Raw genomic sequence first — 15,568 nt, 5'->3', positions numbered from 1 at the left:
CTTCACTTAAGTACAGACATTGCTGATATGACTGGCATCCTCTTCCGCCATCTAAACCATTCCAAGTCTCGCTACAAGGTAAGAGGAGTAGATGGTGAACCCAGAAGAACTGTCTCCCCCAAAGCAGCATGCTAGCTCCAGCGCTGTACAACATCTAGACAAATGATCGGCCAATTCCGGCAAGCACCAGGCTTTTCATTTGTGCCGATGAAACAGCAATAGATGTTCAGGGATCATCCTTTGAAGAAGTAGAAGGAGAGCTGACTTCAGTGATGGATGAACTCTTCAAGTACTATGATGCCAACCATCTAAAGCCGAACCCCAGTAAAACACAAGTGTGTTTCATCTACAAAACAAGGAAGCGTTATGACAGCTGAACATCACGTGGCGAGGGGAAGGACTGAAACACTGCCCAACACCAATTTATATAGGAGTAACATTTTTTTATTTTTTTTTGCTAGTTGCTATACGTCGCACCGACACAGATATGTCTTATGGCGACGATGGGACAGGAAAGGGCTAGGACTGGGAAGGAAGCAGCCGTGGCCTTAATTAAGGTACAGCCCCAGCATTTGCCTGGTGTGAAAATTGGAAACCATGAAAACCATTTTCAAGGCTGCCGACAGTGGGATTTGAACCTACTATCTCCCGAATACTGGATACTGGCCGCACTTAAGTGACTAGGTGTAACACTAGACCACGCTCTACCGTACAGGCAGCAATGCCTGATCACAAAACAGAAGGTCAGTGCTCGCAAAGGCATACTTAAGAAGCTGATCGGCAGCACCTGGGGAGTCAGCCTGCACATCCTGAGCACAATGCTACAAATGGGCTGTGTTTTTGCCAAGTGGTTCAAGTAAACATATATTCTCAGAAAATAAAAAATAAAAAAAATATAGTATGAAAAAGAAACTAGTATCTTAAATTCTATAGCTCCAATGAAAAAGTACATTAAAAAATGGACACTAGCAACATTTCTTTAGTTTCAATACATCCCTCCATTGTCCTGAAGACTTCTCATAGGGTGCTGATGTTATACCTCAAAACAACTTTAAAAGACACACCAATATGATCATATTATAAAGATATTATTGGGAAAATTACTTACAGGATCAGCAAGTGGAGATATTCTTGTGCCATCACAGATGTTCTTTTCCAGGATATTCAGCAACCTTACTAATTTTTCAGGTGGTACAGATTCCATAGCACCCAAAGTTTTTAACTTTGCTGCTTCGCTACAAATATCCTGCAGCTGATACTTAGGAATTAAAGCTTCAGGTGGAGTATCAGCTTCCATGTCTAAAAATAAAAATTAATCATAATACCTAAATTACAGAGAAGTATGATATAATGATAACAGCACAATGCTACAAATGGGCATGCCAAGTGGTTTAACCCCTTACCGCATACTGTGACAGATATGGCACACACCAGTTTTATTTTTATACAGCCTATATTGAAGTGTTTATTTCATTACTGCATAGAGTGACGGATATGGTACACTATCAACAATAACTGGATGCGAGCAGCATGTGCCATCTGCTGAGGGATTGAGGAACTATTTGATATTCTTTCCTTGTTTGTGTTGTAAGCAGTTGGACTAGATATCTGACCACAAGAGAGTTGTATTTTGTACAGTAATAGTTCAATTTGTGTTTTTATAAAAATTACTGTGAAAGCATTGATATGTCAGGACAGCTGTAAAGAGGTAAATTTGATCATTTGTCTACTGGAGTAATTATTATCTGTCAAATTAGGTTTGTGACAGATATGGCACCGCATGCAGTTGTGACATAACCTATTTCTTGCTACTGGAAGTGTAACAGTCCAATCTCTTTCTTTTCAGTTGATTTACTGCAATGGATGTAGGAAAGTTTTGTGCCTCTTCAACTCGCATACTAATTATACCCGACGGGAATATTAGTGACGACCCTGATCTATCAGATGATGATAGTGCATTACGTATAGAAGGAAAGAGATATGACATATTACAGGATTCAAATCAGTTCAAAGAAGTGGTATCTGAAGATATTCTTTCACCTCATAGACTCAGTTTGTGTTAACAGCTGGTTGCTCTGGAGAAGAAATAACTCTTACTACATGCTCCTGGTTGATTTCAAGGTAGCTGTTGCGAATGCCCTCTGTAGAGCAGGGAAAATGGTATCAAGAAAATGAGGTAGGCCAAGCAACGAAGTCCAAAAACAACTGGATATTAAAACGAAGAGGGGTCTGTAACAGAAGTCCTACAGCGCGTTGCATGACAGGACGGAGTAAATCACATACCAGTCTGGCTGGAAAAACGTGGTCATTGCAAGTACCCAGACTGCACAGGAAAATCTTTTGTAACTTGTCACAAGTGCAATGCAGAACTGTGCTTAAAAAGGACAGAAATTGCTTCATGAAGTTTCATGAGGACTAGCTAGATTAGTGTCATGTTGTAAGAACTAGCTGTATTTGTGTACAAGTGTCATAAGAACTCACTATTATTGCACCATGGTTTGTGAGGACTTGTTAAATTAGTGTAATTTCTGAAACCTTTTGCCATTTTCATAGATTAAAACTAAACTTCTAAGTGTAGTACATTTAACTGGATATGTATAACCCTCTCTGAATGTACCGGTATACTATTTTCTGTTTCCAAGTTACCACTGATACCATCGAATGATAACCGTTATTGCATGCTGTCCCATATATGGCACAAACCATAAAACAACAACAAAGATCTGCCAAATGAAGTTAACATTTTAAAAACTATTTTTCCGTAAGTCAGGACACTATGTTTAAGCAGTAGGATTTTTTTCAGGAAGACAAAAAAAGTCATGCAGTAAGGGGTTAAGTAAACATATATTGTTCTCAGAAAAAAAAAAAGCGTTTTACCTAGATTGCCAGATGCAGCAAGTTGAAATATACAATTCTGAGGAACAGGGGTTTTGTATTTTTTTCAGTATAATGTTTTAGGAAATATGACCACTAATAAGATTAAAATATACAAAAATATAAAGTAAATAATTAAGAGCAATATGATATTCTGAAAACCCTCCATTAATATTTAGTTGCTTACAGGAATCTATATGAGATTTTTCGATTTGCTTTAAGTCGCACCGATGCAGATAGGTCTTATGGGAGAGGAAGGACCATTAGTGGGAAGGAAGCGGCTGTGGCTTTAGTTAATGTAACGTTAATGGCCCCAGCATTTGCCTGGTGTGAAAATGGAAAACCATGGAAAACCATCTTCAGGTCTGACTACAGTGGGGTTCGAACCAACTATCACCTGAATACAAGTTGTCGTAGGACAGGTATCCTAATTAGGATAAAACCTTCAATACTCTTATTTTGAGTTTTACGATGAGCCAAAAGTATTATGTTATTATATTTATGTTTCGTGTCCATGGACGTATAACGTGCATATGCTTAACCTGGTTAACATAGCAACGGACGTACGGACACACAGACTTCCAATATGGCGTCAAGGAACAGCACCATTAGATCTCTGATGTAAAACATGTATAAATTCTATGTAGATTGTTTTAGAGAGCGATTGTTTTCTTTTTGTATTCTGAGAGAGGCACTGATTGTTTTTCTTCATCTGACAGGATAAATTGGTAGCGATAATAAAGTTGTTTTTTTTAGAAATACGTAAAAGTGTTCTCGTGTGATATTTTTATTGCGTAAAATAGAAAATCGCATATAGAGAACGACAAATTGGCGACCGTGACAGGACTTTCGAAGTTTAATGATGAAGATTGATCAAATGACCGTCGTGATTTTACGAAAGGCGCTGATATCCCGAGGATTACCGACGGATGGGAGCAAGTCGGAACTACAAGAGAGACTACGCCGAGATCTGATAGAAAATGAGGAAGACCCAGGTAGTTTCGATTTTGAAGTTGTCTCGGAGAAGGAAGCCAACGACCGGGTAGGCATGATGCTTACGCAATTAACTACTTTGATTGGGATACAATCTGAAAAACTCGAAAGGAAAATCGAGGCCCAGGCTCGGGAGATAAAAGGCTGAATCGATTCCTTGGTAAGAGATCTGAAAGAGGATATTTCCAAAATTAATGACCAAAACAACAGCGTAGAATTAGATGTACCGGTAGATAAAGTAGTAAGTGATATGAACACCTTGGAAAACGAAGTCAAGGAGAAGAAAGACGAAGAGAAAACCATTTCAGAGGCTAACAATGCAAAAGATCAAGATTTTGATGCTCATTCTGCAACTGAAGAAGATCAACGAAAGAAACCTGCGTATGATCTGTCCTGTCCTCATTGCTTAATACAATGTGACACAGTACAGGAGTACAAAATGCACCTCTATTCACCTAAACACATAAATGCCATGAGGAAACAATCATTATTACATAAGCAGACCTTGCAGCGAATGCGTATGAATCAACGTCAAAAGCACCGCAAGCTAGAGGAAACTGAAGAGTTCCGGCATACACTGTCTGATAGAACGAAGTTCTATGCCATTTGTAAGCTCAATTACAAGCAACCCAAATCAACACACATGACTTCTGAGGATCATGAGAATATGGTGAAATTCTTGAATCCATATTGCCGGGTGTGTAAACAAAGATTCAATACACTAATGTCTTACGAACATCATCTGTGTTCCTTAGATCACATCAAGTTCAAGGCTCTCTTGGCCGACAAATCCAAGAGTGACGATGAAGAGAGTGGTGGAAAAGATGATGAAAAGGAGCTCAACCTTGTCAACTTTATGATTCTTGATTCAGTAGGTTCTGTTGGTAGTAAGGAAGGAAAAAGCGGAGGAGATGGAAAAGCTGAAAAGAAAGCCGGGGGAGAAGAAGAGAATGAAATAGTACCCAAATCTAAAGACAAAACTGAAACCATAGGTGCTGAATATGCCCGGATGGTGGGGGTGTATTACTATGATTGGTGTCGTACCTACTTGTCATTGTATGAAGAACAAGAGTGTTCTAACCATCCATTATCACTCAAGGGCACGCTTACGGCGATATGTACGTTATCGTGAAGATAGATTTCTTAGAAAAGAGGCTGAGAGACTTCATCAGAAAAAGTTGGCAAGAAAGATGCTGAAAAAGAAGCAAGGTCCTGAAAGGCATCTGGAGAGAAGGATCAATCAGATAGTAAAACAGCGGAAAATAAGAAAAAAAGTGAGAAGGATGGTGAGAAAAGCCCAGAAGATACAACAGGTGAATCTTCCAAGAAAAAGAAAAAAGACGACTGAAATGGCAGTGAGGTTTCTCAAGGAGAAGATGTTATCTCGACCCCTACAGGATAGCGGAGGGACCGGAGAGTGGGCACTCTCTAGGGGGTCCCGGAGGAGTACGGACTTCGGAGAGGATCAACATACACTGATACCTGTTCTGGAGGATGGAATAGCTGAAGACATAGATAACAAGACGACTAGTTGTAATTTGGGACCTGGAGAAGAGAAGGTCCGGAATCAGTATTGAAGGTTTTAGGGGGGGATAATTGTCGTAGGACAGGTATCCTAATCAGGATAAAACCTTCAATACTCTTATTTTGAGTTTTACGATGAGCCGAAAGTATTATGTTATTATATTTATGTTTCGTGTCCATGGACGTATAACGTGCATATGCTTAACCTGGTTAACATAGCAACGGACGTACGGACACACAGACTTCCAATATGGCGTCAAGGAACAGCACCATTAGATCTCTGATGTAAAACATGTATAAATTCTATGTAGATTGTTTTAGAGAGCGATTGTTTTCTTTTTGTATTCTGAGAGAGGCACTGATTGTTTTTCTTCATCTGACAGGATAAATTCGTAGCGATAATAAAGTTGTTTTTTTAGAAATACGTAAAAGTGTTCTCGTGTGATATTTTTATTGCGTAAAATAGAAAATCGCATATAGAGAACGACAAAGTTCACAGCTAAGCGACCCTAAATGCATAGCCAACTCGCTCGGTGTATATAAAAACAATTATAATTTTCTTCGAACACTTCAAATTTTAGCATCATACTTTTCATCTCGAGTGAGGCACCTTTTGCATCATACTTTGTATTTATTTCACATTACATAAACAAAGGTCAAAAATTGGTTCAGTTAAATTTTCGTCTGTTTGCTTGGATGTTGGTGTGACCGTTACAGGAAAACAGCTTGACAGAATTTCTTGAAACTTGGTACTGAAATTCAGGGATCTCCAGATAGTGCACAGACTAGGCTATATATTATTTGATTAGTATACTGTGGTGTAGCGATATTACAAGAAATGTCAAATTTCTCTTACATTTTTAGCTGTATCAAAATCTGTATTTAATAAAAGTTGTGTAAAACAAAACTTCCCATGTTTTAGTTTTATGCACCTTGATATTATTAATAATAATAAAAACAACAACAGAGATGTTAACGATTATTATAAATATTATTTTCCACTACCTTTTAAATATCTCAGGAAATATTTGTTCCATCTGAACATGCACATAACAAAAGTTAAAGAAACTACAATTTCTGACCATTTAAGTTTCATACATTTTTACTGCATTGGCTAAGATAAAAGAGATATTTGCGAATTTAGGTCTCTGAGCCAGAAGGAAGCTAAATGTGGTGGCCTATGATTTCCTAAGTCTATCAAACTGATCAACAACTTACACTTACTGTTGTTAATTGATATATGTTCACTAAATCTCCTTCACTCTCATTGGCTGCTACTCATCTCCACTAGATAGCATTACTGCTGCAATTGTAAGGAAGACTTGGCTAAATCCAGAATATAAATGCAAAATTGGAAGTATGATGTATTTTAAGAATGATTATCAAAATAATATTTATACACTGGAAAAGCCACTGCATTTATTTAGTATTTCAAACCAATATTTAAATTTACTTTTTCAATTAACTCAGTTGTAAAACTGAATTTATTGCCAATAATACTGGAAAAAAATACTACCTGAAAGGAGTAATAAATATTGTATAAGTATTCACGTTAAAGGAGACTGTTTTTCAAACACCGTCAACAGCGTAAGTACTGAAGTTTTTTGATGCTATCACCCTTACCATCAGAGAATAAGACTTATTTTTCTAGTGGTTTAACGTCGCACTAATACATCAAAAGTTTTCGGCAATGCAAGGATCCGAAAGTGCTAGGATCAGGAAGGTAGTGGCCAGGGCCTTAATCTCGGTACAGCCCCAGCAGTTGCCTGATGTGAAAAATGGGAAACCAAGGAAAACCATCCTTTACCCTTTATCTCTGTGGCTGTCAATGACTGTAGAATCGGCATGTCCTTGACCACCGCTTGGCCACCAGAAATTTTCCCTTTCCCCACCCTGAAGTCGTCAAACTTGGAATGTGAAAGTTTCATCTCTCAGTGTGTTCAAAATGTCAATGATGGACCATTAGTGCATGCTATTTGTTACTTTCATTGACCTATCTCAGTCTCTTCCTTGGCTTTGACAATATGAAAGTGACTGAGGTATGAGCGATTCTAGTAAAACCGTTCCATATGCAGCCAGTCCCTGTTATGAATGGTGTGAAAATATCGCTCATAGGGTCGGTTGGTGCATGCATTTTAGTGGGCTTGGCAGACTGACATGTAATAGCAACTTCTGGCTCAGTGAGGAAAGCAATGGGAAACTACCTCACTCCTCATTTCCCTAGTATGCCTCTTCAGTGACACCTAGGCTATCTATGACAGCTGTTGGTGGAGCTGTAGAGGATCAAACCAGTCTTTGGGCTGAATACCCAACACACACAAGGCAGAGAAAGATGCCAAAAACCTGTTAAAAGTCTTTCAATTCAGTATGGGGCTAATAAAAAAAAGCCTGGATGACTATAGTGAACATCCTTAATATTGCTTGTAGCACTAGGCAAAGAATGTATGGGTCTAACAAGAAAATTATGTTCTTTATTGATAACTGCACAGCTCACAACATAACTCCTAAACTCAAAGAGCATTAGTAGAGTCTACTTTCCTCCCAATTGCTGTCAACTTTGCAGCCAATGGATCAAACATATTTCTTGATGGTAGTTTATTGTTAAAATCCTGGACAATGACATGAAGCAAACTAAAATTGATCTGTTTGATGCTACTTGAATGTTAAGGAAAGTTTGGAAGCAGATCATGGAGCAAACGACTGCAAACTGTTTCTGTAAAGCACGCTTCAAAAATAAAGAAACCAATGCAGAAATTGATCCAGAAGAACTAGAAATATATGTGGAACCTGTGTGATGGCGAGAAGTAGTGACTGATGTCAGTTATGATGTGTATTTCGCTGTTGATACTGAAGTTGCGGTATGTGGAGATCTGACAGGAGACGAGATTCTGCAAGACGTGCTACAAAATTCCAATCCATCCGATGATGAAAGAGGAGAGCAGTCATGATGACATAAAAGAGCCTGTACCGACCATATCTGAAGCTTTCAAAAGTATAAGGTGATTTGTTGAAGCTCAGTCAAATGTTTATAATGACCCGTTTCAAGCTTTAAATGAAATTTAAGATTTTGTTATTTAAAACTAAACACCCAAACAAACAAAATATACGAACATTATTTAAGTGAACAATGGAATTAGTGTATTGTTACATGTGTTAAAATGTGTGTAAATACTGTTGTTTTACTAGTGTGTATACATAGTAGGGGCCATCAGGGGGGTGAGAGGCGAGGGGGCCACTTTGTGGAGAAAAAATAAATTTTTATACCATTTTATCCACTTGACTTCTTTTTAAGTTTTGGGAGACTGAAGAACCTAAGTTATTAAACATAGTCTGAAAGTAGAAATTTAAAAAAAAGTAATTTGTATAATCCCTATTTTTCCAGCTAATTCCTCCCTTTAACCTTTTAAGTGCTGAGTTACCACTTGATTGTTTGGTACCTCAGTGCTGAGTTTTTTCATTCGCATGTAAAAAAAATTGTAGAAGCCTCAATTTTTAACTTATCAGTGGGAGGATTAGCTTAAAATGTTTATAAATGTTGGTTGTTTATAAATCTAAATGCAAATGGAAAATCCTACACTTACGTTCAATATTATTTTGAGAGAAAACAAAATTACACTTATGTGAGCATGCGTGCATTATCTTTATGCAAAGTAAAGAGCCCAAAATAATATTATTTCCTAAAATCTGTAGGCAACTAATACATGTAACTCCTTAGAAGTATATAAGTTGATATTTTAAAATACTTTCCAAAAATGCAATTTGGTGATAGTTAAATGTTTTCTACTGGTCGTTTGTAATGCCGATTTGTTCAACTATCTGCACCAACTCCACTGGCACAAAAGTTTCTAAAAAATCAATGATTTTTGGGTTGTCATCAAACACGACTTGGCCCTCAGAGCCTGACACAGTTACCTGAAACTCTGATGAAGAAAAGTACCGCCACGAAATTAGCGATAAAATAGCTTTTGTACTCAGTGTGTTTTTCTTCTTTCATTTAGAAGGAGGCTCTGTTTCTCTCCCACATACAATATTTTCGGCACTCTCTCTATCACTCTCACTTTCAAAATCGCTTAACAATTCCTTAAAATGATTATCTCCATCATCACTTTCCGCTGTGGTTAATAACTGAAAGATTCTGTGATCCGAAATAACATCTCAGCAAGAGCAAATGAATAGTTGTTGCGCCATGTTTTTTTACATCACAGATAAACTCCACAGACGTCTACAAAAAGCTCTGTAAGTTACTTACCGAAGCTATAATCTCTGATCAGTTAGTTCTACATAATGTCCAATAGATGGCAGAACATGTCACAGTTCAAATTCGCACTTGAAAGTGAACTGGAAAACTCAAAAAAATTAAAATTCTCGCGCACCGTCTATAGACGGGCGTAGCACTGGTGGACGGCCGCGTCAGCCCGCCCACAGGCGGGCGTAGCAATCATCGGGTTAATTTATGTAATTATTAAGAGAAATATTTAATGGGAATACGGACAAAATGTTGTTCGTTGCGGCTAACTGATACATAGAGCGCAGCAGCGCGTGCTGTGAGGTAGGGTAGCAGGCGTATATTTTTTGCCAAGGTCATGGACTCTGAGGTATAATTCACCCTCTTGCCGTGCGCATTCATCAATCTCACAGTCTCCCTCAGTCAATGTGTCTGTGTAGTTCAACCTAGTGTGTTACTTTCTTAGTGTGTAGTCAAATACCAAATGACTTTGCAATTGTATAACCACGCTGTTCTTCTATTTAGTTGTAATACAGGTGTATTTACTGTCCCTTTGGTGAAAGTTTTATTGTACAGTATTATTATTATTACTGCACTAAATTTGGTAGACTCTTGACGTCTTTATCAAAAAAAAACTTTTCATTTTGTAGCTTTATTTTCAATAAATATGTCCCTCCACCACCTACTACAGCCTTTAAACCCGGGTACTTTTTGTTTTCTATACATTTTTGTGCCCCCCTCCCGCACTTCTAACTCCCAACCATCACTACTGTGTATACAGTATATTTTCATGTGAAAACTTTCATCTACAGCACAGGACAACACGGCAGCTGTTTAGATACGGTAAAATGCATAATATTGTAATAATTATATTCATTACAATGAATTCATTTTATGAATTCATACAGAACTGCATCATATTTTCGTTAAAATAATTATTCAGGGTTAATTTGAATTAGTTCTGATTCCCTTTGGAGTTTGAATTAAAGAGAGTCCACTGTATTAAGACATGTTCATGAATTGATAGAAGGCAGTTTGGATTTAGGAAAGGTTATTCCAGTGAGACTCAACTTACAGGATTCCAGCAAGATATAGCAGATATTTTAGATTCAGTAAGTCAAATAGACTGCATCTCTACTGACCTAACTAATACTTTTGATGAGGAAGATTGTGGGAGACTGCTAACAAAAATACAGACTACTGGACTAGATAAAAGAACAAATAAATAGATGGCTCAGTCTCTAGGAAGAGAAAAAAAGGAAGGAAAGAAAAAAACACCTCAGAGAATTAAAGTAGGCAAAGCATTTTAGTATGCTGTAACGATTAAGAGGGATGCTATGTAAGGCAGCATTATTGGACCTTTACGTTTTCTTATATAAATGATATGCGTAAAGAACTGGAATCATAGAATGCTTTTTGTAGATGAAGTTATTATGTATAGGGTAACAGATAAGTTACAGAGTTGTAAACGACTGCAAAAAAAGACCTCGGCGAACTTGTGAGATGGACAGAAGGCAATGTTATGATGATAAACAGGGTGAAAATACAGGTTGTAGGTAGCACCAAAAGGAGAAGTCCTCTGTTTTGATTAATTAATTAATGAATGTGTCGATGGGGAGAAAGTATATCATGGGGGATCACTGTAAGTACCCAGGTGTTAATATAAGAAAAGATCTTTATCGGTGTAATCATATTAACAAGTTTGTAAATAAAGGTCTACATATGGTTGTGAGTGTATTTAGGGATTGTAGTATGGATGTAAATGAGAGGGAGTTTTAAGTCACTCCTAAGATTCCATTTATAGTACAGTTACAGTCTTGGGGAGCCTCATCAGCAACACTTTATTTGGAAACTACAAAAGATCTAAAGGAAAGCAGCAAAAATGTTACAAACTTTGAACTGGGAAGACTCGGAAATAAGGAGATGAGCTGCTTGACTAAGCAGCTTTGGCACGTTAGGTTTATTTTATACAGTTTTCTTTATGTTGCACTAACACAGATACATCTCATGGTGGTGATGGAATAGGACAGGGCTACGAGTGGGGCAAAAAGCGATCATGGCCTTAATTAAGGTAGCATGGTGTGAAATTGGAAAAACTATGGAAAACCATCTTTGGGACAGCTAAAAGTGAGGTTTGGACACTAAGTGGTAAGTTCCAAGCAGTCAGTGGTGAGATGGCATGGAATGACATTAGTAGATGACCAAGCTTGAATGAAGTTCTTAAAAGTAGGAAAGATAAAGCTGGAATTCAAAATGACAAATTGGGCCAAATATTAGTTAATAGGAAGAGGAATTAAGGATTGGAATAATTTACCAAGGGAGATATTCAATATATTTCCAATTTTTAAAAAATCATATACCTGCCAGATGCTGTATTTATCCGAATTCAAGATGACTCCCACTTTTCCCTTCAACAAAATTTAAATCTGGCATAAAAAGGGTTGTGTGAAATCATAATTGTATTTATAACAAATTTCAAATTTAATTTGAGAAATAAAATAAACACACAAGTATCACGTAAATCCTACCTACTTCCGTAATCATTTTAATTAGAGGTATCTGACACAGCTTTTGAAAGTTCAGGGAATTCCTATTTGCCAGCCTCCATTCGTGTTGCATCTCGTGTTATGGCCATTCCGACCTTGCGTTTTTCGTGCACATACCTCATAACTTCATGTTTGACTTCTTTTTAGTGTCCTTGTGGGCCACTGAATTCCTTTCTTGTACAGTACGCATTTTTAGACTACCTTCGCCTTCACGCCAATGCCGAACACCAGCTTTAGTTATGCCATATTTTCTTGCGGCTGCACAATTATTCTTTATTTCCGCGTGATAAAAATAATCATTATTTAAAATTGGCATTATAATATTGAAAAGAACCCGTTTAAAATTTGCCGGTAATACCTGTTCTACGATGATCCATCGCGAAAGTATTCCTATTGTCTATAAAACACTTACTAAGCGTCAGGTACAACAGGCTGCTGCTAGATGCTCGCCTCACTTTAGCGGTTAACAACGTACAGTACAACAGAGACGCGGACGTTGGAGGTCAACAAGTTTTCTGCGACGTGATATGGCCATTCCGCCCTAGTGTTTTCCGCGCACATACCTCACAATTTCAACTTTGACTTCTATAAAGTGTCCTTGTTAACGGCCACTGAATGCATTTTTTTTTAACAATACGCATGTTGGCTATCTTTGGCTTCACGCTAATGCCGAATATTGGCTTTAGTTACGCTGTATTTTCTTGCGCCTACACAATTATTCTTCATTATCGCGTATTTAATAACCACAAACTTAAAACTGGCATCATAATATCTATAAATCAATCAATCAATCAATCAATCAATCAATCAATCAATCAATCAATCAATCAATCAATCAATCAATCAATATCTGTATTTAGGGCAGTGCCCAGGTGGCAGATTCCCTATCTGTTGTTTTTTTAGCCTTTTCTTAAATGATTTCAAAGAAATTGAAAATTTATTGAACATCTCCCTTGGTAGGTTATTCCAATCCCTAACTCCCCTACCTACAAATGAATATTTGCCCCAATTTGTCCTTTTGAATTCCAACTTTATCTTCATATTGTGATCTTTTTTACTTTTAAAGACGCCACTCAAACATATTCGTTTACTAATGTCATTAGGCATAGAATCTCAAGGATAATATAATAAAACCACCTATTTAATACTTTCCACTTTTAATGTGGCTTGAATCTACATGAATTTATGTAGACTTATCAGGTCAGGTATATGATTCACCCATTATTTGGGCATCTTCAGCCTGTAGACAACCTTTAGGACAACGTTTGGGACTTTTGTAACCATATATAGCAGGGCGTCTCAAAGCCCAAAATCCAATGTGTGCAAATCAGGGCGCAAGAGGTCCGTGCACTCTGCATCGGTCCCGCTCGGCTCGGACCAACGCTTTGTCTCTGGGCTACTCGGCTTGGATTTGGAGTGCCACGGAGCAAGTGAGGAAGAGGAAGACAGGGGGAGCGAGCAAGACAGGCGTGGGGAAAGAGAGACACAGCGCTATCACTCCAAATCGAGGAGTGGGGGTCTTCACTCTGGTCAACCAAGCAAAGTTGTCTTTTGCACCGTGCACAGTGCATGCACCCTGAGAGGCCCTGATATATAGTATAGTATACAAACGTTAATAATTTCTTAAGACTAACATGCCAGGATAATAATTTTTAAAATCTGAACAAAACATAACTGTGGGTAACAAATTCATGGTGTTTTAACACAATTAAAACTTGTCAGTCCTATTCTATCTGACTTAACATATGTCTAAAACTAATATGGATCTTCTTCCTCTATCATAAGTTTGGGGTAAAGAGGATATTACAAACCGGGGTTCATTTGACCCTCCTACATCATTTCATGTTCTTGACCTAACATAACTAATGTGAGAATGTGTTGTCAACCACAAGTGGAGATTTAGAACTGATTGTTAGTTGGAGGCTGGTCAAGATTGTTGTGAATGAAAAATATAAAATTTAAATTAACGGTATTTTTTACACAGTTAAAACTTGTTGCTCTTTTTCTATTTAACTTAAAAATATGATCAAAACTAAAATGGATCTTCTTCCTCTAACATAAGTCTTGAGAAAAGGGGAAATTGATACTGGGGCTTATTTGACCCACGTATTTCATTTTCAGTTCTTGACGTAACTAATGTTGAAATGTGTTGTCAAACACTAGTGGAGATTGAAAACTGATTGTTATATATAGACTGGTCAAGAACGTTTTGAATGAAACTGTAAGCATCTTTACTTCGGGTCTTATGTGATGACAAGGAATTGTAAAGAGTACAATATTAGGCTGTTTCTTAGTTTTAGGCTGCTGTTTAATTGAGAAGGAGCACCCTAGATACTTGATACAGTCTTGTATGAATATCATTCCCATTGATGGGTTGCTTGGTCTTTGGGAGGGATCTTAAGATTATCTGTAATGAAGTAAAAAAGTAATTTTAATTAACAATTTAGAGCATGTGCTGTGACAAAATGTATTAAACTAACACCTCATAACTGTAAACTGACATTACATACCGATTTTCATTCATTCTCTTCAGCCGTTTTCTATTGATGCGTGTACAATCATACATACATACATACAGACAGACAGAAATTACGGAAAAGTAAAATATGCATTTCCTTGTTACTGTGGACATGACAGATACAGAAATACCATTCATATCAAATTCTGAGCAATGCACAGGCAAAACACTTATTTTATATATAGATTATATTTCAGGCCTTCCCCTAAACTACCATTTCACTCAGTGCAAATAACATGATTCATAGCCTAGATTATAGCGAGCTATTCCCCAAGGATAGTCCGTGGAAAAGGGTTAAATAAGAAGATGTTGAATTAGAAAACCAGAGGGTTTCCGTACATCCCGGGTAGCCTACACAAAGTATGACGATTTAAAAAACTCCCCTGCTGATAGAAAAAGACGTATTTTCAAAAATGACTTGAGCGAGTTGGCCATGCGGTTAGGGTCGCGTAGCTATGAGCTTGCATTCGAGGGATGGCGGGTTTGAATACTACTGTCGGCAGCCATTAACATGGTTTTAACATTTGTTTTATGTTAGTATACAGGCTACTTACCGAAAACACAGATCCTTTTACATCTAATTGTCTATATTTAGTGGAGTTTTTACTTTCTGACAACTATGAAAAATCACATGTTTGTATGGAAAATTTGAGCTGTGTCAATTATTATTATTATTATTATTTACATATTTCTTGTACTGTCTCCTAGCATAGGAGGTATTGATATACCAGATAGGTATTTTAACTTATGCGTCTTATATTAATACATAGGCTAGTTATTGGCGATACATACATTTATACATATAATTCTGTATATTCAATGGAATTGTTACTTCCAGAGAATCGTGGAAAACCACAAGCGAATGTATAATATTTGAGTCTGTTAGTA

At 37.3% G+C, this 15,568-nt stretch overlaps 1 protein-coding gene across 2 annotated transcripts in view; it reads right to left on the bottom strand.

Moving 5' to 3' along the window:
* The window catches only part of Nipped-B (Nipped-B cohesin loading factor), an 804,192-nt gene that overhangs the window by 337,168 nt on the left and 451,456 nt on the right, over positions 1–15,568 (bottom strand). For both annotated transcript variants that reach the window (XM_068226150.1, XM_068226151.1), the window contains one exon: positions 1,109–1,299. In XM_068226150.1, coding sequence (XP_068082251.1) covers positions 1,109–1,299 — 191 coding nt within the window. The remainder of the gene's footprint in view (positions 1–1,108; positions 1,300–15,568) is intronic.

The sequence above is a fragment of the Anabrus simplex genome, chromosome 2 (assembly GCF_040414725.1).
Source record: "Anabrus simplex isolate iqAnaSimp1 chromosome 2, ASM4041472v1, whole genome shotgun sequence".
Taxonomy (NCBI): Eukaryota; Metazoa; Arthropoda; class Insecta; order Orthoptera; family Tettigoniidae; genus Anabrus; species Anabrus simplex.
This window is presented reverse-complemented; position numbering and strand designations above follow the sequence as displayed.